This window comes from Apteryx mantelli, chromosome Z (assembly GCF_036417845.1).
Source record: "Apteryx mantelli isolate bAptMan1 chromosome Z, bAptMan1.hap1, whole genome shotgun sequence".
Classification (NCBI taxonomy): domain Eukaryota; kingdom Metazoa; phylum Chordata; class Aves; order Apterygiformes; family Apterygidae; genus Apteryx; species Apteryx mantelli.
Window position 1 is genome coordinate 8,541,924 of NC_090020.1, and position 23,855 is coordinate 8,565,778.

Below are 23,855 nucleotides of genomic sequence, written 5' to 3' on the forward strand. Positions count from 1 at the left end.
CTCAATGTATATGTAGAAGGAAAAGAGGATCGGCTGCCTAAGAATTAATTTTTCCATTGACGTTGAAACAGTGAAAGGATCATTCTGCAGTAGCTGGCTTTCAGCTGCAGGCACGCAGGTCTACACGTTTGTCTGCTACCTTCAGATTGCCTTTTTAACTTACAGATCTTTGTTGCTACAGGCAATCTGAGAGAATACCTAGCCCTCCTGGTAGAAAGCAAAGGTTCTTGTGGAGAAGAAATAAGTGAAAAAGAGGGTCACACCTCAAATGTTTGAAAATATATTAAACTTTGTTCTTTTTTATAAAAAAGAGAGAATAAACCTGTGAGTTGTCCTTCCAATGAGAAATGTTCGTATCTTTTAGGTTAGTGATTAATAGTGTTTTCTGTATGTGTGTGTTTGTATATATGTTTGTGTATATATAACGTATACACACACATGCACATACATACGTATCTTGATATGTTTCTCTGTATACACATACGTGTATAAATATTTATGCTAAAAAAGCAGCTAATCCTATAGCTTTATAAATCAAGGTGCTTCAGTTAGAGTTGTGTATTTAAATTGTTTTTCTGTTGCAGTAGCAACATTTTACTCATTTATTAGTTGCCTTAGATCTGATTGTAGGTGACTACAGCTACTTTGATCCTTGCTCACTTTCTTTAAAAACTATCTATTTTAGGTCCACATGTTGAAAAAGTCCAAGCAGAAACAGAAGAAGACTGGAAGCCTGAGAGAAGTGAGAACGGATAGTATGTCAGTCACTGAAGGAGGACGCTAAATGGAGATCTGTGGTCAGCATTGGTGCAGCACATCTACTGTAGATATCAAAATGGTTCAGTGAAACTGAGTGCAGACAACTAGTGAAGAAGGGTTGCTTATGAACGTGCCTTTCATTACATAATATAGTACTGGGTTCTGCTTGGTTATTCAAAGATAGTGCCTCATTGTTGCAAATACTTATTATGTACCACTTGTCTCATCTAAAATGTTTACTTCGGGTTGCTTTTTCATAAACCATTCTCCAGTTTTTAGTTTATGGAAACTGAGGCCAAACACAGACTCCAAGATGTTGAGATTTCCACATCTACTTTTACAAAAACTCTTCCCCTCTTCCCTAGGTTTTTCTTCGAGAAAACCTTTCCATAGATACATCTTGGTGTATCGTTCCATAAATGAAAATGTGTTCCTTTAAGTTAATGTTCATAGTAGCCTCCAAAACAAAGGCAAAGAGATGAGCTGCCGAGGCCTCCTCAGATCAGTCCAAATAACACAGCTGAAGCAGTGCTACCATAGAAGAGAAAAATACAAAACATAAGAGAGATGATTTCTATAAAAGGAGCCCCATGCACTGTGGAGAGAGAATGTACTGGAACAGTTGAGTCAAACTATTTAAGAGAGTTTGGTTTCAACAGTATTTGGACAATATGAATGAAGGGAAAAGAGCTTTTAGAGCAAGTTATCAACTACAGTTTAGCTTCTCCCACACTGAGTCAAATCCTGTTTTTAAAGGCACTTGAATTTCGCTAGTTACCACTCTAAAGTAAAAAGGAACAAGAATACCTGAGGCAGTATTACATTATACTGATTATTTTCTATCATTGAGAAATTACCTTTGACACCAGACTCCTCTCCATATCTTTACTTGTGTTATTTCATGTTTACTTATTTGTCATATGTTGGACTGTTATTTAAAAGCAAGCTTCAAAGACTAAAAGAACCGTCACTAATTAGGGTAAAAGAAGTACCATTTAGTGTTCACTAAAGTAAGTTAGGACAGTGATAGGTTAAAGCTGAGCTGAAATAGAGTGCTGTAGGCTTCAGATGACTGGGAATGTGATAGCTGTTGTAAAAACTCACTTACCTAGTGAGCCTTCACAGGTCCTTTCCAGCTGCTGTTCTTGTCAGCAGTTGTGGGGCCGGGGATTCAGTGACTGTCTCTTCCACTTGAATGAACATGTGCTCTTAAGAGGTTGTCGCTCTTTCAGCTCCTGTGAGATAAGACTACCTCTCCATGCTTACCTGCCTGCTGAAGGTACTGGGATCCAGTACTTTCTTCATAGCTTTCTGCTAAAGATTGGGGATAGAGCAGACCTGCTGGTCCTGTAGAACACTACATGTATCTGCTGTCCGTGGCCATGGTCGTGGTGGTCCTTACTCACTTCTCAGCCAGTCTCATCTCACCGTGGTTATCGAGTGGCTGGACCCTTCACTCCAGATCAACATGATAAACAAGGTTGCCCTCAGCCCGGTCAGTTACAGTGTGAGGAGTGTATATGCTTTTCCTGCTTGTGTGCATCTGCTGCCTGGAACTGCTTAAGCTGTGCTGGCGTATGCATGGTAGGAACAAGCACAACTATGGATGGCATGAATTCATCACTCAAATGGCAGCTTTGGAATCGTTCTTCTTGCCGATGCATCTAGAAACACATCTCCAGCTGCTTCAGAGAACTTCAATAAGACATCGAAGTGTGCAAACACCATGGTTTCGTGTTGGAGCTAATTACGTGCTGAGGCAGCCCTTGCTGAGTCTTGTTGATCAGTGTGCACTCTAAGCACAGTGCCAACTTCAGCAGCATCTGATCTTTACCTGTGCTTTACATTTTCCAGTCACGGTACAGACCAGGGTGTGAATGCAGGTGCTTTAAAACAGTCATCTATAGCAACAGACAGAGCTACATAACTAAAGCTGTAGAGACAGGCAGAACAGCCGTGCAAAGATGGCATGAGCTGCCTGCAGTTTCTCCTTGCCATCCAGTGATTCTCGTTATTAACAAGGCCTTATTATTGTGGTAGAGGTGCATTTGGAGGACTAATTCCTTTGTTTTCAGTGAAGCTTCCCACTGATTGTTTAAATCATTAATTTAACTGCTAGGGATGATCTTCTTGTACTACCACATGGACTACAACTTATCCTTATTGCACATGTAAACTAGACTCATGCTGTGAAGGTGATTGTGTTGATGCCACAGAGCTAAAATACTCATCTCTTAATTATTAAACATGGGGGATTATTTCTACTTCAGAACCTGGGCAGGAAGGAACTGACTGGAGCTCATCTGGCATCCTGGTACTGACATTACAAGTAGGAAGGGACAAGTGTTGTATTTCAGGGTATGCCTTCTCAGGATGAAGCTCACAACTTAGGAAATCTTAAATAGATTGCTGCTTATAATCCAGAAAGCCAAAGAAACTGCTTTGTGTCCTTGGGGTAGCTGAAAGACTGCATGGTCTTCTTTCCGATTGCAGACTCTGTGATGGAGAGGAAAATTGTTGACTTTCGTTTACAGAAAACGTTCATAAACTTAAAGTTTGTTGGTACTGACCATCCTCTGCAGCCCAAGTAAACAAACTCATCTGACTAGTTTTCCAGGCACATTGCAGCATGTAAATGGCAGTGTTTTATGTTCTTGGCTCACTAAGGGCCAGGTTGTCTTTCCCTATTACTCACTATCTTGTATTACCTGAAATAAAATGAAACTCTTGGGTCAGAGGGCCGCTTACTGTGGCACATGCTCCCACTGGGATTTTCCATTCCTAGGACATTGTACAAGCCTGTCTTAGGGTAGTGTTGCAGCAGCAGACTAGCTCTTGACCTTTCACTAGCAGAAGTTTGAATGTGGTCTCCTCACAGCTCCCAGAGAGGATCCTAATAAAGGGAAGGGGGAAGGGTTTTTTTTCTTTTTCTTTTTTTTTTCTTTTTGCAGAAAATGGCTCCCACATGTTACTTGAGCAGATGCGTGCCACATTGGAATGAAAGTTTATCTTGAGTAAAACACACTTGGCATATAGTGTCTCCCTTAGATGATTCTTGGTATGTTGTGAAGACAAAACAGATTTCTGGGCAGTTGAGAGAGGAAAGCTCTTGTAAACGTTTTTAACAGAAAAAACTCTCTTGAACTGTGTTAAGGTCTTCCAAATTCAGGTACTGTAAAAGACCAGTATGCCAAGGGAGTAGTACCTTTTCTATGTATGTTTTAATCACATTATGTATCTAAGAAGGCCTAAGAAATTCTTCCATAATAATGTAAGACTTTCTTTAAGAGAGATGATGACTCCTTGTATTTAATATTGAACACCTTGATTTAGCATTTACACTGAACAATGTAATGGTAGCAAAAGTATTGGGGACGAGGCTCAGTTTCGTCAAGACAGGTGTTAAGCAACATCAGGGACGTACAATCTGAGACCATAATCCATAGACAGGGAGGAAATGAGGCGCACAGCTGTCCAGGGCGCACTCCCTGATCCTCTCTCCACAGCCTTGCCTTTTTACCTCACCTGCAGACCACGGCAGGCACACTTCATACAACTAACGTCTCTCCTGCTTAGATAGTAGCTCTTGACCTTTCACTAGTGTCCTTCTAGGCTTTGCCAGCATGGGAGAGAGAAGAGGGATCCTGGAAGTCATGGTGCATATCCCACTATCGCAAACAAGAAAGGACACGGTCAGTTGCTAAAATCTGTTTTGATGAATAAGTGCATCATCTCTGTCCTGAATTAGGACAACCTATATTCAAAAGATCATCCCGGGGATACAAATACTACTTCATTAAAAATGTTGTTTTTTCCCCCCAGCTTTTAGACTTCATTCATTCAGTTTAAACTGCTGATGCTCTTATTGCATTGACTTTTAAATGAAACTGTACGGAGTTACTTTTGCCAAAAACATTATAAATGTGTATGTATGTATTATATATATATATATATGCACATATGCTTTATCATATTTCTTTTTACAGTGCATATTTGTTTAGGTTTTGCTGTGCAGCAGCGTTCTGACAGCACTCACCTCTGGGTCTCTCTCTCACCACTTTCAGACAGGCTGCTGAGAGCTTGCTTTCTTGCTGGTCTCATTTAAGTTCCCAGCACATATTTCTAATGGATATGGACTTTCCAGCAAGACATGATGGTAATAAAGTCAAAGCACAACTCTTTCGAATGCAGTATCTGCATGTGTACACTTTGAGCTCATGTTGCTCTTTGGGGATTTAAATCAAATCTTAGTGTGTTTAAAGTCAATGGTAGCATTTAATGTAATGCTTTAAAAGTTAGAAGAAGCTGTAGCATAGTTCATTGCAAGATGTAAATAGGGAACAAAACCTAAATGAACTATTATAGACAATTGCTCATTAATCTTCACAGTTAGCCTCTTCAAAGTATTGTACAGATTGCATTTCTTTAAAGATCAAATAATGTGCTTGTTTTGAATACTAACTCTTTGGAAGTGATAAGCATTTATGCACGCATGTTCCCTTGCAGTAGAGTCTGTTGGCATATAAATGCGTCATTACTGAAATGAAGCTTCATTTGGTTTGAGGAGGAGGTAAGATGAACTCCTGCGGCGCTTCAGAAGGCTTAAAACGTTATAGGAGGACAGAAGAGATGTAGCTGGATGGGTATTTCGGAGGGTGCCGTGGTTGCACCAGCCCGTGCCCACGTGCCACGTGGCTGCCTGCCCGGGCTGCGGCTCTGAGGCCGGGGTCTGTCATGGACCAGGCTTTGGCCTTATACTGCGCCCAGATTGCTTCACATACTTTTTGCACTTAACAGTAAATGCAGGTTAGATATGCATAGGGTGTGGCAAAATTGCAATGTTTGTACTTCTGTAAATAAGGGGATGATTCTGTCTACAGATTTGAAGATGCACTTTCAGATTATGATGGAAAAAAAGTCTGTAGAAAGCAACTGTTTAAACCTTCAGGAGTTGCACAGACTGCAGTGTCCCTTCATCCCCATCTCTAATACTGTGTTATCATTGAAAGCCCTGTTTGGGAACGAGAGGAGATGGTATCTTCCCCACATTGCAATATGTATTTATTTCTGACTGACTGAAAATTCATATATATTTTTAAAAGTTAAAAATTGGCTGCTATTTGAAGAATTAGGATTATTGTACTGATTTTATAATACATAAAAGTAATGTTAAAGTTTATTTATAATGTCAACATTTACTGATTTCACACTTGGTTTGTATGAGAGGTCCGGCTCAAAAGCATTTGTTCCTTTTGCTATTTAATGTATTTTTTTGGACTAACAGTGTAGCCATTGTGTGTATGGAATTCAGTGAATTGAATGCAACTTACTAAAACTATTTCTAAATGTACAGTTAGACCAGCAGTTTCGATGTTTACAGGACAGTGACTATTGATTGTAAACCCATACATGTCAGTTGAAACAGTGCACTCTTTTGTGTTTTGGAAGCATTGTTTCCGCTTCCTGTGACAATTAATGAAACAGTTGCCTTCTGGTTTAGACTCGTAACTATGCCCCTTTGGAGAAATTTAGATGTTGATTATGACCTTTCTGCCATGGACTTAAAGAACAGAATTTGTACTGATACAAGTGTTGTATTGAACGTGTTTTCCTAAAGATTGACTTTATTTTTTGTGAAGATAATTTATGAGAGTGTATTTTAAGCAGTTTGGTGTTGTTCGAAAAGTTGGTCTCAAGTCTTGAAATAAATGTGCGTAGATATTAAAGATGTATTCCAAAGCAAAGTATTTTTTTAGCAGGGTGCTGTTACTGGTGTAGTTACTCCCCTGATTGCTCCCAGTGACTCTGCCTTTTAACATGTTGGTGAAGTGTGGTAGTTAGGAGAAGACTTCACTTTGGGAGCTGCGTCTTCATTTGTATTCTGTGTATCCCGCATTGCACTTCTGGTAGCAACTCCAGATGAAAACGGGTGTAGACGGCTGAGATGGCTTTTTCCCCACAGAGATTATCGCAGGTTAAAGAACAGAGAGCCCACCCGTTTGCTTGGCTGCAGAAACGTCACAAGTCTGGTGGTGACCGTCTGGCTCTTACAGTTGTCTCTCACCGTCCACACGGATGCGTGCCACGCGCCCACCCTTCTGCTTTCCGAAGGAGATGAGGCACAAGTCAGGCGTGTGTCTGCGCACAGCAGATGATAGAGCTGGCCCGACCGTGGCTTCCCTCCCTTCGTGCTGCTGACTTTGCCAAATGGGGTAGCAAGAGGTGCTTGGAGAATTACTGAGTATTTATTGTGCAGTCTTAGGTGCTTATAAAACCCGCACTGCTATTGTAAAACAAAATCAGCCCTTGGGATTTGTTTCATAGCAATAGTCGTATCGCTCCAGCTTTTTGGACACGCCAAAAGCAAGTTATCCTGGGGATAGTTCAAATAGCAATGGTGTAGACACTAGCAAGCAACACCTTGAAGAAGCTGCAGGTTCTGATTCATAGGAGGAGGGAGCATCTCTGCTTTGAATGCAGAGCGTCAGAGTTTGTCCTTTGCTAGAGCTCAGTGTCCCTCCTACCTGTGAACCGCCCACAACATGTTAACTCTTCTCATACTATGGCTTAACTAGTGCTTAAGTAACTGTGTTTAATGTTTTTCACCTCATTATTTAAAGCAGCCAACCTTGAGCGTTAGTTTTTTCGATTAATGCTGTTTTAATTTCAGGATACTCTTAAGATGGCTTGTGGCTTTTCTTGTGAATGTTCTAATACATTGGTAATAAATCTGCTTGGCTCAACAAGCAAAGCTAAGGCAACCACCGAGCAATTTAGTTATTGTCTAGTGTTTATTCTTTGTGCATCTGCCTAATAATTCCCCCCCAAAAGTATAAGCATTGAAGTGGTTGAAAACTATTTCCACATTCTGTGCCTCAAACTAATAAATGCATATCACATTTATTTGTGGATTGGTCTCAAAAACAGGGTTTTAATGGTGTAACTTATTCCTCAATGTCTGCCTTGCAAATCACTGTGCTGTCTTAACTTGTCTACAAATAACATACCTAATGTACTAACTGGTAAAAAAAAAAAAAAAAAAAAAAAAAGTAATTTATAAAAGATGGACTTTTCTCTGATATTTAAACATCTGTTTGTCCTTGGATTATGTTCTTAGAATAATTCTGTATATATTTTGCAATGTGTTTGTGTTTAATTTGACTGTACATTTTGCACTGATTTGAAATTCTGTATCCAATTATAATTTGCAATTACCAGAGATCTATAGCTAGAATTTATGTCTGTGAAAAATACAGCATCTGTTCTGCCCTGGATGTTTGTGAAGTAGTCATGCTTTAAAAATGGTGAGATACACTTACGCAGAGAGAAACACATTTTGCTTTAGCTGTATTTCAGGCAATACTTTTGTAACAGCCTTGCTGCTTGAGATGGTGTCACGCTCCATGAAAAGGTCGCTGTGTTGTACGGAAAGCAGCAGTGTTTATTTCTTAGTCGGTAGTTTCGAGATGACACCTCCATACTATGGTGGTATTTGGCATTCGGTACCATTCAAGCACTTCTGGAGTCATTTTTGCTATATATAGCACTTGCTCTAACCAGTAAAATCTTTCTGGGATAGCACAGCTGTGGTGTGTTAAGCATCTCTGTCTGTTTTGTGATTTTCCACGCTGGTTTCCTACAACTGCTGGCCATGTCTGTGCTCCCCCAGAAACTCCTGATTCCGTCTTTTCAGCACTAGGCTGGGGAAGCCGTGGGGGCAGAGGCATTGCGTGGCAGCAGGGCTCGGTCCCGGGTCAGCAGCACCCGCATCCCTGCCACATCTGGAGGGTCACCAGGGGGGTTTCTCGATGCAAACAGAAGGTGCAAGTCAGAGCTGAAGGAGCTACTCCCCTTGGCCATGGACGAGCGAGGGCCTGGGGAGGAAGAGTGCGGGGCAGGGGAGGAAGGGGAAGGAGGAGTGGTGTGAACGCAAGGGCTCCCCGTCCAAGCGGAGGGACCGCAGCTTTGGCCGCAGAAGCTGTTTGCACCAGTGCAGCACAAGGAGCGCAGGAGGAGAAGGCCAACAGCCTCCGGGGCTGCATCAGGAGGAGCGTTGCCTGCAGGTGGAGAGAGGTGATCCTTCGCCTCTGCTCAGCCCTGGTGAGGCCACATCTGGAGTCCTGGGTCCAGTACTGGGCTCTCCAGGACAAGCCCTTTGGTCTCTAAACCTTGATGAAATACTCAGTATGAAAGAAGCATGGATATTCCAAGTGTGAAGGCAGTGTCTTCCAGAGCACTGAAGAGCAGACAGTACTGCTACACACCAAGAGAGGAATGAGGTGACTCCTGTGCTGAACTGGAAAGTGAGGCCACAGAACAAGGGTTTTATTATTGCAGAAGCACTCAAAACCTTAATAGCAGCATGTTGATAGTTCATGATGGTGTTGAGAACCCTCCTCTCAAATGAGATGTCACCTCACGGGGCAATGTGGTTTCTCAGTATTAATTATTTGTCCTTTAAACAAGTTTCACTAGGCTTTGTTAAAAGTGATTTAGCCTCACGATTAGGGAATCAGCAAAAAACCTGATACATTATTTTGCCTTTGGTGCCTGACCTTTGGTACATGACACAACAGTTTCTCTTACTCAAGAGCAAGAAAGTGTGTTGTTTCTGGGCCAGCTGGAAACAGGAGGTGTCTATGAAAAGTGTAGAGAGACAAGAAAAGTGTATGAAAACACACTGCTCTTATGCTGCATCTCTAAGGTTCTCCCAGCAAGGGAGGAGTTAAAGCACATGCCCTGACTGCGTGGTAGGAGACCCTTGATCGCTGGCAGCACGCCCTCTCAGAAGAAGGGCTGGAAAGTGAGCGCTCGTGACCATTAAAGAACATGTGACTTTTTCACAAAGACTGAGGCATTAGCTACACAGCTTTGATCAAAATCCATTTTGCGTAATTGCACCATGGCTACCTGTTTCTTTGTTCATGGCCAAAAGGTCTTTAGCATTGTCATACTGTCTTCTTCTGAACAGATGAAGAAGGCTGGCACAAATCCTCCCTGTCACTGTGTATCCTTGTTCTAATTTGCTTGGAGGTCCCAGCATGGGGCACTGAGTCAGTTCTGGCCACCGACACACTCACCCTTGCACATTGCCTTTCTCCACAGAGAAAGGAAACAAGCTGCTTTGAGGAGCCGAATGCCACCTCTGCCCCCAACACCTTCTGCCTGCCTTTGTGCCTGAGAGGGCCAGCTGACAGATGGTCAGCCTGCAACGCTGTGCCAAGGCTGGATCAGGAAGGCATGTGGTGGCTGCTGAGACAGGAGATCCTCCGAGGTTCCAGACCCTCTTCCAGGGGTGTCCCAGCACCCCAGCTAGGGCTGAGTCTTCATTCAGTGTGGACACAGCCTAAGCAAGTGCTGGGGCAGGGACTGGGACTAATGGGAGAACATGCCAGTAAATATCTCAGTCTCAGATCTTTGGCCCCAAGCAAAGTAATTTATTACATCTGGTCACAAGGAGGAATGTCCCTACAGAATTGCCCGTGAGTGCTCTTCCACTCTTCCATCTTTTCATCTGATCATACCTTCCTTCTGTGGTCCTCCTCTCTGCTATTTTAATCTGTTCATAAATGTCACCTTTTCGCTTCATTCTGTCTGTGAACTTACCAAGCACTACTTCTGGCTTCGTTTTGGCTTCAGAGAGTGTCCTAGTGCCTTTGTTCGTTAAGTCCTTTAAAGAACTGTCTACTTCTGCCCTACATGGGTCCTGCTCCACTTCTACAAAATTAAATCATACTGACTTAATTGATTGGCTTACCTAGTTCCTCTTCACAGCAGACAAATCCTTTTCTCCCCTTAAGAGAGAAATCCTATCCCCTCAGTGACTTGGAGAAGACAGATTTAAGATTTTAGGTCTTTTCCATCTGACTCAGCATGAAAATGAACATACAAACATTCAGACTCAAATTCCTAGGCTCACAGACAACAGCTCAGCAAAGCAGAAGAACAGGACAGTTATGTGAGATGACAGTAAATCTCACACTACTGGGAACACATTTCGAAGAGGTCATGTAACATGGTCACCACACAGGACTTTCTCCAGTATTGAAGTAGAGCCATGCTGAAATCAGCTAAGGAATGTCCACCCCAACCTTTTCGCCTATGTGTTGGTGACATCACTCGGGACCTATATGGAGGCTGCTGTTTCCTTTACATGTATTGAGGTGGATACCTTCATACCTTACTTCTTCTTACTTCTAGCTGCAGCAGCTGTTAGGGACACATGTAGAATGGAAACATTTATACCATGGCGACACTTAGAGAACATCACCACATGAGAATTGCCTCTCCTAAAGATGGTGCAGTCAGAGTCTGCAGACTCTCCAGAACCAACAGTCCCTGGATGAACATGCTTGCAAGTTAAAAGGACAATCCACAAACCCCATGTCATTGCTCGTATTGGTATTTATTCCACCAAATGACCTCCTCATTTTGGAGCAGCGTGTCTGTAACTTATCACCTTTCAACGCCAATGTATTTCTTTTAATGAAACATATCTACATTTGATAGGCAATTCATTCAGTTTTGAATGCCCAAAGACTCCCAGCCCTCACACTCACCTTTCCATCTTGCCTTGTTCGTACAACCTTATGCTTCAGCTAAGCAAATTTTCCTAAATCCATTGATTTCTCACAGGAATAATTTGGTGATAGTGGGGAAGAGTTAAGCATGCAGAAGGACAGGGAAGCCATGCCTTGGTGGGTTGATGCTGATATTGCCATGCTCCAGAGTATCACTCCCTACATCCAAGATTTGATGTAAAGGAGGATCAAGCTGTCCGAACTTCACCTTGCCTGGTTTAGGTTTCTTCCTCACAGTGTATTTTGCTAGCACTCCAGAAAACTACAGGAGGTAGTTAATGGAAAAAAATGATGGAGCCATATAAAAATGACAGAGGCAAACTCAGTAATAACAGATGATAAAACAAAGAGCAAGAGCAACAAGTTGCAGTCTGTGAGGTTCAGGCTGGACATTAGGAAACAATTCTTACCCAGGGAAGTGGTGCAGTCCTGGGAGAGGGCACCAGAAAGGTGACAGAATTTCTACCCCTCGAAATTTTCAAGACCCATCTAAAGAAAGCCAAAAGAGATCATGTCAATAAGCATGTTGGCAACAGTCCCACCTTGTTAGATGAGAGACTTCCCACTAGCTCCTAGGATGCTATGATAGAATGGTAACATCTCAACTGCCCTGAAAAATTTCTATCCTGTCTCCTTTAATGGAGAATAACAAATATTCTTGCTGAATCATTGGAGAAATGCCTAAAATTTAAGAGAAAATTGCATTAATTAGACTCCTAGGTGCTAAATAGCATTCCATTTGCTTATGAGATAAAATAAAATAAAATAAAATAAAATAAAATAAAATAAAATATAAAATGCATTTCACTTCTAGCTGACCCTTTGCACAAGACCAGAACTGACACTGTCCTGGCTTGGAAGACAGCCTGATCAGCAGTAGCAAGACAGATCAACAGGTGGTTTCTTGTTCAGCCTGCTAGCCAGATTATTGTGAGACACAAAATTCAGTAAAAAGGCATGAGCAGTAAAAAGGCAGGCAACTCCCTATAAAGGCAGCCTCTCAGACCCTGCAGCGCCAGCTGCACGCAAGCCTGTGAGGGCAGCAGCTTAGGGCAACCTGACAGCACCACAGCTACCCTCAGCATTTCCACCTCAGCCTTTCGGGGTCACAGAGCACATATAGCAGACACAGCCTGTCCCCCTCCACCCAAGCCCAAGCACCAGCAAGACCCAGAAGCTACAGCCAGGCAGATCTCACAGCAAGGCACCACAGACCTTTGAAGGCCACCGGAGACGGGGCAGACAGACTCTGGAAGCCGCCACAAGGACACTGGCATCTGCAACCTTGCTGCAGAGCCTGGCGAGCCAATGCCCTGATGAGGGCACTTGCGAACTCTTCCCGCTCAGGGCCCAACCACTCCAGGCAACTTGCTCCCCTGAAAGTCCAAAAGCCCAAGCAAGCCACTCCAGCAGCTCCAGGCTCCCAGGCATCCCCAGCAGCCATCGTGTCCACCGGCGACCTGGCCGTTCCTCCTTCAGATTGGCCAAGAGAGGAGAATTAACACAGCCACACCAGACCCAGATGTGCCACGCACAAGCTTCTGTCCACAGCATGGGCCCCTCCTCCACAAACACCCCCCTAGCAGCCCCCGTGCTAACGGGACTGCACTGGGACTCCTCCTGGGGGCACAACGTGTCTTCTACTCCAGAGATACCTCGGCCAAAGCAGCCTTTTCTGCCGCCTTCTCCAAACAAGCAGCGTGGGGACTGACACTGGAAATCAAAGCAGGAGAACGCTGCTCCCTAAAACAAGCTGAGGGGAACCTGCCGGAGAGGATCAGAGACAACACCACAAGAAGCAGCAAGCTCCCTTAGAGAGCCTGCAGAAAGCTGCCACCTAGCCAGGTTCACTTTTGAGCATTACGGAAGGCTTTCTGGCCTTCCAAAGACCTACCTGACCAGGGCAGTGAGGGCTTTTTGCTCGGCCTGTCACACCACAGGCACTACGCCTTTCTAAGCCTGGGAAAGTAGGCTTGGGCTAGGAAACGCCACAGGCGGGAGAGCCTCCTTCGGTCCCACTGCAGCACAGAGGCAGAGCAGACTCCATCAGGGCAGCAGACACTTCTCCTACTGGGCTGCCACCGACCTCGGCCAGGAGCAAGCACCAGCAGCGTTTAGCTCAGCCAACACTCAATGTGCTTTACCATCATGAGGCAGACGGAGCAGCCGACCTCGATTCTCCCTGCTTCAGCTCCCGGCCCCAGCCTTCCTCTCCTTGCCTCCTGCAGCAAGTCCTGGCCTCCTCCCAGACCCTCGTCCCCTTGCACAGCCGCTCCCACCTCCTCCTCCTTCCTCCCTGCTCAGGCCAGCTCTCTCCTCTTCCCACCAGCTGCAGCTTCCCAGACCCCTTGGTCCCAACCTTTCCCTCCTGCTGCTGTCACCACCCTCCGTCGTCCTTGTTTCCAACCTTTGGCTCCTCCTGATATCTCCACCCTCTTCTGAACTCATCAATCATCCCCAGCCCATGACTTCTCACCAGCCAAACTATCTTTGCAAGGTTGTTTCATGCAGTTTTTTTTTGCCATATTTGCACTCCTGTATAAGCATCCTGGTATTTTCAGGCTTCTTTTTGATATAAATGAGCATAATGCATATTTTTGATACTCTTTCAGTGTGTGAGAGTGGTGTATCATCAGCTCTGGCCACAAACTTTAAACCTAAGCCTGTTAAAACTGCCAGAGGGTCACTTAAATTTGCCTTGTAGAGGGTGATGCTTTCATTTTGCCAGTTTTATATAGCTGCCAAGTGTCTGCCAAGTCTTATGCTGGCATAAACGGAAGGAGTGTCATTAAAACACCACAGCACAAAAACATGGATCTTCATTTTGACTGCTGTTTTTGATTTACAAACTAAGCTATTTGCTGCTAGGCACAGCTATGTGCATTTTGATGGCCAGTTAACTGTACTCACCTTTGAGATGGAGGCTGCTGCCCTCTTGCTTTTTGCCTGGGGATTGCTACAGCCTCGAGGCGACGAGTACCAGCCTTCCTGAAGCTCTCTCCACCCTTGGATGTGTTACTGCTGTAGATTCTTGAAGTTACTGCAGGAGAAATAGTCTAACATATTTACGCAACGATGCTTATGCTGCAACTACTTGGCTTATGGATGTACAACTTGTTGACTTTTTTTATTTTATTTTAAGTCACCCTCCTCCAAAGTTAAAAACAGTTTGGGGAGGGAAAAGAAGCAGCAAGAGGGTGTTGAGAGCAGAGGAGCATGTGTGCGGCTGCTCTTCCAAGTGTCTCCAGAGCTTTCCTCCATGGTCCCTCCTGCTGCCCCTGGGGCACCTGTCCCTGTTTTCTCACGTCAGCAGGGTGCCTGCCCACATCCAGAGCATGTTGTCAAACCCGAGCACCCTCCGCCTCAGCTGGGAGCGGAGGTCGTGCTGTCCCATGCCAGAGTGCACACAGCAGGGGCTAGCCTGTTTCTTCTGGTCTGACCTGGAGAGGAAGGCAGGTTTTGGGGGCTGCAGTTGTGTGGAGACCCAAAGCTGAGCCTTTACACGCAGCAGGATCCGCAAAAGGCTCCTGCTCCCCCCCTGTCCCAGCAGAGGACTGTTGCTGCTGAGGAGACTCTTGCCTGCGGGGCCAAGCAAGGCTGCTCAAGCTCCCAAAGTGGTTGCAGAGGTGCCAGGAGCAGCAGGCACTATTCCCTTTGGGGTGGCATGCACACCAGGGAGGTGCTGGCGAGCTGCTCCCTGGGGTGGGCCAGCTGTCCCCAATGGCCCCACAGGGGAACGTGGAAGGGGCTGAGTCCCCTGCGGCGAGCGGAGCACGGCCCTCCCAAACGTGTCTCCAAAGGGAGTCGGGGCAGCCCAAGGCAAGGCCCAAGGGCCAGGACCTACAGCACCGCACTCAGGGCTAGCTGTGGGGACATGGCACTGCACAGCCTGTGGGGCCAAGCCCCACAGCACACAGAGCAGGGAGATCAGTGTGCCTCCCGGCCGGAGGGCCAGGCCCCACAGTGCTCTGCTAGGGAGGAGCTGCTGGAGCAAGGGTTTGCACGGTGCAGATTCCCCTAAAAAAGAGGGGCAACAGCCTCCCATGACTCTCAGTCCCATTAGTTGCAGGCCAACGAGCGGCACCTGGGTTTATCACCTCCCCAAACAAAACTTTTGGATGCTGATGGGGCCCTGTGACACTCTCAGCACGCCTCTGACTAAGCCTGTAAAAGTAGGCTTGGGCTAGGAAACGCCACAAGCGGGAGAGCCTCCTTCGGTCCCACTGCAGCACAGAGGCAGAGCAGACTCCATCAAGGCAGCAGACACTTCTCCTACCGGGCTGTCACCGAGCTCGGCCAGGAACAAGCACCAGCAGCGTTTAGCTCAGCCAACACTCAATGTGCTTCACCATCACGAGGCAGACGGAGCAGCCGACCTCAATTCTCCCTGCTTCAGCTCCTGGCCCCAGCCTCTCTCTCCTTGCCTCCTGCAGCAAGTCCTGGCCTCCTCCCAGACCCTCGTCCCCTTGCACAGCCGCTCCCACCTCCTCCTCCTTCCTCCCTGCTCAGGCCAGCGCTCTCCTCTTCCCACCAGCCGCAGCTTCCCAGACCCCTTGCTCCCAACCTTTCCCTCCTGCTGCTGTCACCACTCTCCTCTCAGCTCCTCAGCAGCCATCCTCTGCCCACGACTCCTCGCCAGCCCAGAACACACCTGCTCACCTACCTCTTGCCTTGCCCGCTCTACTCCTGCTCCTTTCTCCCCAGGGCTGGCAGCACGGCTGAGGGGGCACAACGACGCTCCCCACACAGCGCTCCCAACGCTGCCGGGCACGGAGCAGGCAAGAAAGCCGTCCTGCTTCCTGGTGCCGCAGTCTGGCCACAACATGCAGCAGCCAGCTCAACAGCAAATCCAGAGCAGACAGCTCCCTCGCTCCCACAGCAAACGCAAGTGCGTGCAGCAGGAGCAAGGACAGCCGGGAAACACTCGGCGCAAAAGGATGCCGGCTGCAGCTCCTAACTGGGGCCTCGACATTCCCAAACACTTGCCCCTACGGCCACAGCCGGACTGCCCAGGCACAAGTATTGCCTCCGGGCCTGCAGGAAAGCCCTTCCCCAAAGCCAGCTCATAACCAACCTGATGAGCATCCGCAAAGACTGCCTGCCCCTTCCCTGGGCACCTGCCCCTCCAGCAGCAGGAGCAAGCTTCGGAAGAACGCAGCCCGCGGACAGGCGCCTGCACAAGAAGCTCTGGCCCCAGTACTGCCAGCGCAGCACACGGCTGTAAGGAAGGGCCTCTCGCAAAGCGTCGGGAACGCGAAGAGGCACTAGCCTTGACCTTCATGACAAAGCTAGGCTCAGCGCAGAAGCCGAAGCAGCTGCTTCTCTCACGACCAACGTGAGCTGCTCCTCGCTTCCCCTGCCTGCTCCCCACCCTCTGGCACACACAGCACTCGCCCAAGCGAGGTGGCAAAACCCTCTCGCTCTTTCTCCGGGCGTCCACAGAAAGCAGGCACCACCGCAGCATTAAGCTGGCCCCCTGCTCCGTGCTCTTCACGGCTCTGCCCGCTTGCAAGCGGCATTCCACTCGCCGTTCGCTTCAAAGCGAGCCTGCGCTACAGCCGAGCCCGGGGCCCGGCGAGGATTACCAACACAATCGCAGCTACAGGACGCTCGGCGCAGCCACAATGAGGCCACGACGAGCACATTCCCCGCACCAGCATCCGATGACCCCGGGCAGCCGTAAACAGCACAGAAAGAGAAACGATGGGGCAGCAGTTGTGTAAGCCGAGGCGGATTAGAGGTGCTCAAAGCAGAGCTGAAAACCAGCGTGCAATGCTAACCCAGCAAAACAGCCGCGCTGGCCCTCTGGCCCTGCTCCAAATTCATCCAAACCTCACCAGGCGGCCGCTGCCTTCGAGCATTCGGAGAACAGCACAAAAAGACTAACGCTGCTGGAAATAAGGCGGCTAAGAGGCAACAAGGAGCCAGCTGCAGGCAAGAATTACCCTCTGCAGCGCTCTGCAGCGCTGACAACCTGCTCAGAAACCCTTCTGCTTTCCGGACCACTGACTGCAACAACTCATCTCTCCGCTCTAGCAAACAACTACCCTGCCACACACAGCTTTCCTGATGGGTTTGCGCAAAGCGCTCGCCAAAACAGGCGCCAGCAGGCCAAGCACAGCCGGTGGCTTCGGCAACATCCAAAAAGGCAAAGGGTCGCCCTGCTGCTTCCCACACACCTACCCACATTCAAAGATTACTTTCCGAAAGAGCAACAGCCCAGACTCCCACGTCCCAAAACGCACCGCTGACATGCCAAGGATCAGCAGGCTTCCACTACAATCCACACAGCCCAAGTGCAGCAAGCACGTGCATTCACTCACGCTGCTGGAAGGCAATCGAACACGACATGCTGCTGCTCCCAAACACACACTTTCCTCCACCCGGTTTTGCTAGCGCGACGGCAGCAGGAGCACTGAGCCCTCCAGGCAGCCTTCAAGCTCCTTCCAGACTGGAAGCACCGCAGGTTTACTGACAAGCTAAAAGCAAGCAAAGCCCAAAGCCCAAATTGCAACCACTGATGACAATGAAGACAAAGACTATGATTTTCAACATGCCTTTTCCCGAGCACTACATCCTTGCACTGGGACCTCCTCCAATTCCCTATGCAGCATCCCTCCTTGGGACACTATCGGCCCTGCTTGGACCATGCTAATCAGGTGGCAGCACTGCCTAGGGAGGTTCTGCGCACACGTATTCTTTGGTAGTCTTTCTCAAGTAGTTAAAGACTCCTACATGCTGTGTTGTGCACTGGCCTGGGTCTTCTCCAGCTGAAACCAACATCTATGAAACGCACCGTGCGGAAGAGACCCAACTGTCAGGCCAGTGCTACTTGGTTTAATCCAGCACTTCCTGCTCTCACAGAGCAAATGAGTTTCATTTACTGATCCTGGAACAACCTCTACCACACCCACTCTACAAGACTGCCAGTTTAACTCCAGGTCACAGACTTACAGAAAGAGGGGACGTCATTAAACACATGCACTGGCACACACACACACACACATGCAGTGGGCAATACAGAGCAATCACGCTGGGCACTGCCAGGCTATTGCTATACATTAGTGCTGTATTACTGAGTGATTAGTCTTTCTCCTTGCATTGTTTCAGAGACCTAGCCCCTGGAGTACAAAGGTTGACAAGACACCCTCCAAAGAGGGAGAGCAGGTAGTGCTCTCCTGGCAGAAGGAAAATATACAGAAGGTTCGTATCTCCTTGGACCCACCCAGTGATGTGAGGAAGCCATATGTCAGGCAAATACATTAAGTTTCAGTTTGATATCAAAGCTGCAGATGCTAAAAATCACTCAGGCCAGACCGAAGCCCTGCACACCGGCACCTGCCTGATCATGGCCCCGTGCTGGGATAGTCAGGGGACCCAACAGCAGCAGTGAGGGAAACCAGGCAACACCCAGGTCCGAGCTGTCACTGACTGCAATCTGGGATAGCTGCTCTATTGCAGTCTGTTCTTTGGGGTGCCAGTTCTTCCCCAGTGCCTACAGTGTCCCACAACCGCACTGGGCCTAGGGACCTGGGGAAACAAGCTGCTTCTGCAGCTGGGCACGGTGCCCTTCCCAGAGCCAAAACATCACGTCACTCCTGGTACTGATGGGGTGCAGCACCTGACTACCAAGGTACATCAGGCCAGTCTTGTGGAACTCGTTTGGTCTGGGTTTTGTCTCACGGGCCTGGAAATGTACATCTGCAAGAGACTGCGCCCTATGTGAACATGTTCATTCACCAGTGCAGTCTGGCCCAGGGCCAGTGGCGGCCTTTGGAAACAGAGCCCCACCTTAACCTTTGTGCATTTATTGATTTTTGTGTGTGTCTTCAGAATGCACTACTCTTACAGTCATGGGCAAATGCAGAGCCATCTGTATAGTAAAAGTGCTTGATACTACCCAACATGGTTTTCACTGCTCTCTAGCAACCTGCACAGGGCTAAGCAACATACTGAGTATTACTAAATGTTTTTTATGTAGGTCACTATATGTATTTGTTCCTTGTGTTACACTCGCTCTGCAGCAAGACCATGCTGCATAATCTGGGGACTCGTACAGATGTGCTCCCAAAGTTCAGCAGCATGAGGCACCTCGTGAAGCTGTCCCCGGACGCTCTTCACTCTCCCTGGTTCCTGTCTGTCAGACTGCTGTCAAATTAAAGGCAAGCCTAGCCAACCCTAGGTCTTGCTAATCAACAACTGAGATGTGTCCAGGAGCAGCTTCTTAAATTGCCTTTTAACTGTTTAGGCTTGCATGCTGCAAGAATCTTCAGCAATCTACCTGGGTTATTTTCCATGTTCTGGGTATCTCACAGCAAAGCATTTGCCATGTATGGTTAAAGTGTTAGGCTTCTGCTTCAGGCCCAGGATTTCACTAACACAACTGTACAGGCATGGCTGCAAGCAGAACAGAGAAGCACTACTTCTTGTTTGAGAAACACATTGAGAATGATCCCTTTCCTATCTTTCCACAAAATCTTGTCTGGACTTCAGGACTGAGTTCCATTTAAAGTGCATTTATAGAGAGAGGAAGTCTTGACTAGACAGATAAAGGTAAAGATGAGCTGCACCTTGCACACAGCCAGTTCAGTCCTATTCCTATCCACAGACATTTTGAAGAGCAAATTACATTGACATCCCTGAGAAAGAAGTGCTGCATGCACAGTTCCTCTTACTGTCTAAGGAATCAAGGTAAAGAGTGCTCCTTCACTTCTTCCTGCAGCTGGGTCCAAGCCTCCCGTCCCCAACCCCGTGCTTTGAGCGATCGCAGTACCCATCAGGGTGCTCCTCCACCTCCCACTTCCTGGCTGTGCCCACTCTGGGCACCGTTTCTTCCAGATGAGTGATACCTGTCTCTCTTCCTGGAACTGCTCTTGCTGTGGTCCTTGACATGGCATTGGGATCCACTGGCCTCCCTCACCAGAGTGCTTGTACAACTTTCAAAGCCTCTTTGGCTTTTCTGCGACTTGCCAATGTCCTGACCTCTTGATCTGTCCCTATTTTTGGCTCCTCTGGCTGCTTCTGCCTCTGCTTTCTGACCATCTCCTTGGCAGCCTGGCTTTACTCCCTTGCTCCCTCCTCGTGTCAGAGCCACAACTGTCTCTTGCTGTGGTGGGAACAGACCTTGGGGCTTCTTGCCCTCCTCCTTCTGGGCAGCTGCGAGCTCCAGTTGAACAGTGCGTGCCCCTGCCAGGAGTGGAGGGACTCCAGCTGCAGTCCTGAGCACAACTTGGCCATGCCCTCCATCTGCCCCTCCTGGGGCTCATTTCCTCCCCAGGGGATGCAGGGGAGCAGCTAGGGCAGCTCCAGCTGGTCTCCTTCAGCGGGGGGGGAGCATGGGGAGGAGCCCCCACTGGCTTTGCTGTGGCTCCAGCCAGACCTGTACACTAGCTGCTCTTTCTGTCCAGCTCCCTTTCCTCTGCTGGGGCCAAGGGCTCTGAGTCTGAGGAGAGCACAGCCCATTCAGGGCTCCCCTCTGCCGAGGGCCTCCAGGACCCCAAAAGCACGCAGCTGTCCGACAAGAAATTGCTGCCGTGGGTGTCAGCAGGACTTGGCGACAGTCTCCAGGCTTCTCCTCCTGCTCAAGACACTCTGCTGTCTGAGCCTCCCCACAGCTACTGGGGAGACAAGGAGGCTACAGGGACCTCATGGACAACAGCATACCAGGTGCCAGGAAGCTCCTCGTGCCCAGGGACCTGACGGAAACCAGTCGGGGTTGGATTCTGCGCTGGTGCTAGAGACATGGCTGCACCTGTGGCAGCTGCCAGACATGACGAGGCCAAGTGGCTTCCTTTGTGCCTGCCAGGAGCACAGCAGCCACATGTGGCCTGCTCGTTGTAGGCCTCTGTGTTGCATGACCACCAGGCAAAGCTGACAAGCTCATGGAGGAACTGCTGAGTGTGATTCAGCAGAAGCAGCTGTAAGTCCCCAGTGAAAGCCCAACTGTCCAGGCTGTATCTCCTCAGGTTCATCAGTACAACGAGCTCCATGAGAGTTGCTAACATCTGGCGGGCTCCAAAGAGGGCTCTCAGTTCCCACTGCAACCATGGGAGTGTGATGGATTAAAGGATCCCCCCCCACCCCCAACACACACATATACATGTGAATGGAGGAATGCTCTGAAGAGATAAGTAGAGGCTACATATCCCTGAGGCTCAGGGGAGAATAATGGAGAGACTGACCACAACAGTTGCAAAAGAAGCCAATCTCATCTCAATACCAGAGGAATCTAGAGGGTGCCTTTGTTTTAGACAAACTGGCTGTATCAGCTAAGTGTAACAACCAGTTGTGTAACTGTCTGTCCCTGACTTAAAGAAATGTAGACCCACAGCAGGACAACACTAGCCTTACAGATTTAATTATTGTTAAAATAACATAGCCTGTATAGGTATTAGATCTGCTTATATACTATGATCCTATGACTCTAATCATTAGCATTTTTTAAATTCATGTAACTGTAACAGGTGTTTAGCTTACTGCTTTCTACTTTTTCGTAGATCCATGTCATTCTCCGAGAAAGTGACTTTGTCTGCTGTGATGTAGCTGTGGCATCAGCTACAACTAGTAGCTGATGAAGTGACAAAGCGAACGACACAAACTCTGAGGCAAGGCTGAGCAACTGAGATATTCAGCCTGCCAGAAGAACCTCGCTTAGCAGCAGCTCCTAGCTGTGGGCTCCAGGTGTGTTTGGCTCTCTATGGGACTCGGAGAGTGATGAAGGAACAATTATGTTCCCCACCATGGAGCCTGGATAGTTTTCTTCAGCAGCAAGAATTCTGAACTTGGGTCTACACATTAAAATAGTAACTTAGCGATTATAATAATTTGTGTTTTATATGAATTATGGGAAGCATTTCACAAACCAAGTAACAGCTGAAGTCTGTACCGAGTTTACAAGGCCTCAGGACTGAGGGTTGTGAAGCTTGCTCTGCCTGAACTTTTCCTGGAATGCCTGAAACTTGTTTTATTTGGTTTAGCTGCAAAGCAATTTTTGTAAATTGACTGGGTTTATATGGCTAATTTGTTTTACTTTTATCTTTGTACAGTACGACCATAATTTTATATAGATAGCAATAACAAGCACTTGTTCTATGTAGAACGAGATATTTGTAACTCTGATACAATGAAGTAGTGAAGAAAAAAACAGGCCTGGTTTGGTAACAAAGGCCTTGAGAAGCAAATTTACAGGATCTGGCATAGAGGAGTACAGGCATAAAGTGTTAGAAGATGGGACACATACTCAACACTGGAGATCCCTATGGCCATAAACAACTCAACCAGACCAACATAGGGAATGTATATGTGGCTCAGCCCAACAAAAAGTATAAAAAGCAAATGACCAAAGGAACTCTGAAGAGAGAGCTGCAGGCTCAAGCTGGCTTCAGCCCAAGTATTCCTTTCTGGAAAATACAGACCCCCAGAATTGTGACAACACACACATTGTAGAGACTGATAATGAGATTCACATTTAAATTGTGATTCCAATGTATATCACAAGTGCAATAGTCTGCTAAGTGTATTTTGAACTTCTATCGTGATTTCAGTGCATTGGTGTATCACTGTAGTGAATCAAAATCCCGTGCAATTGCAAATAACCTCAAATAAGAAAACTCTGTATTCCCCTCCACATTTGGAATATCTAAAAGAACCTGCTCAGAGAATACTGGACTCTCACAGGCAGCAGTCCCTGGAGGCTGGCAAGGTTACGGCAGAAAGCGGCTACCAGGATGTTTTGGTGGTGGCCACTACCAGGAACCCTTTGCATGCGCACCCCACTGCAACAGAGTGTGGTGGAAGTTCAGCATCCCTTCCTCTCCTTCTGACACACGCCCCCGAGGCCTCCCCTCAGCCCTACACTGCCTCTGTGGGTTCAGCTTCTGGCTAGGCTCTGGCAGCCCTCTGTCTCTCTGCCACCATGTGGCTTGGCCCAAGGTCCCCTCCAGCCTGGTGCCATTCTCAGCAGTAGACCATATCTGTGAAGGAGGGGGATGTTGTGGCAGGTGAGCTGCAGGGTGACAGTGCCTCCTGATTGTGGGGCAGAAAGGAGGTCTCTGTTGCTGACAGTTGGCAGTGGAACAGTCTTCAGGAAGCCTGATGACATCTTCTGCCCCCTCTGTGTGCAGAATTGATCAGAAAGCCTGCTTGCACAAGGGCCATTCAACTGTGGGATTGGACTACTGAAGGACGCACCCAAAGCAGAAGGTATGGAAGCAGGGTTTTAAGTTTGCAGCATTGTCCAAGGTGTCTAGGCAGATGGGACATATAGTGTCCGGAGCTGCAGCTCTTGGTATCATCTGCAGCAGTGGGCTGCGGAGAGCTGAAGGTGAGGAACCACCATGCATCATAGGTGTCTCAGCTGCTGCTACCACACTGCAAAAGAGAGGCTGAGCTCATTCCCTTTCCCAGGAGGTCTGGGGGAGAGGGCAGGTGGCAGAATGGAAGAGCTATGAAAGTCCATTGATACAGAAATCCACAGTAGTCTTCTTCTGGGATGAGAAGAAAGAGAATGGGCACTAG

The 23,855-nt window shown here is 47.6% G+C and overlaps 1 protein-coding gene across 1 annotated transcript in view; it reads left to right on the forward strand.

The window, feature by feature from the left end:
* DGKQ (diacylglycerol kinase theta) overlaps positions 1 to 6,485 on the forward strand; it is a 98,506-nt gene extending 92,021 nt beyond the window's left edge. Inside the window, exon 23 of the mRNA XM_067315969.1 lies at positions 686 to 6,485. Coding sequence (XP_067172070.1) covers positions 686 to 784 — 99 coding nt within the window. The 3' untranslated portion in view covers positions 785 to 6,485. The remainder of the gene's footprint in view (positions 1 to 685) is intronic.
* The last annotated feature ends 17,370 nt before the right edge of the window (positions 6,486 to 23,855 follow it).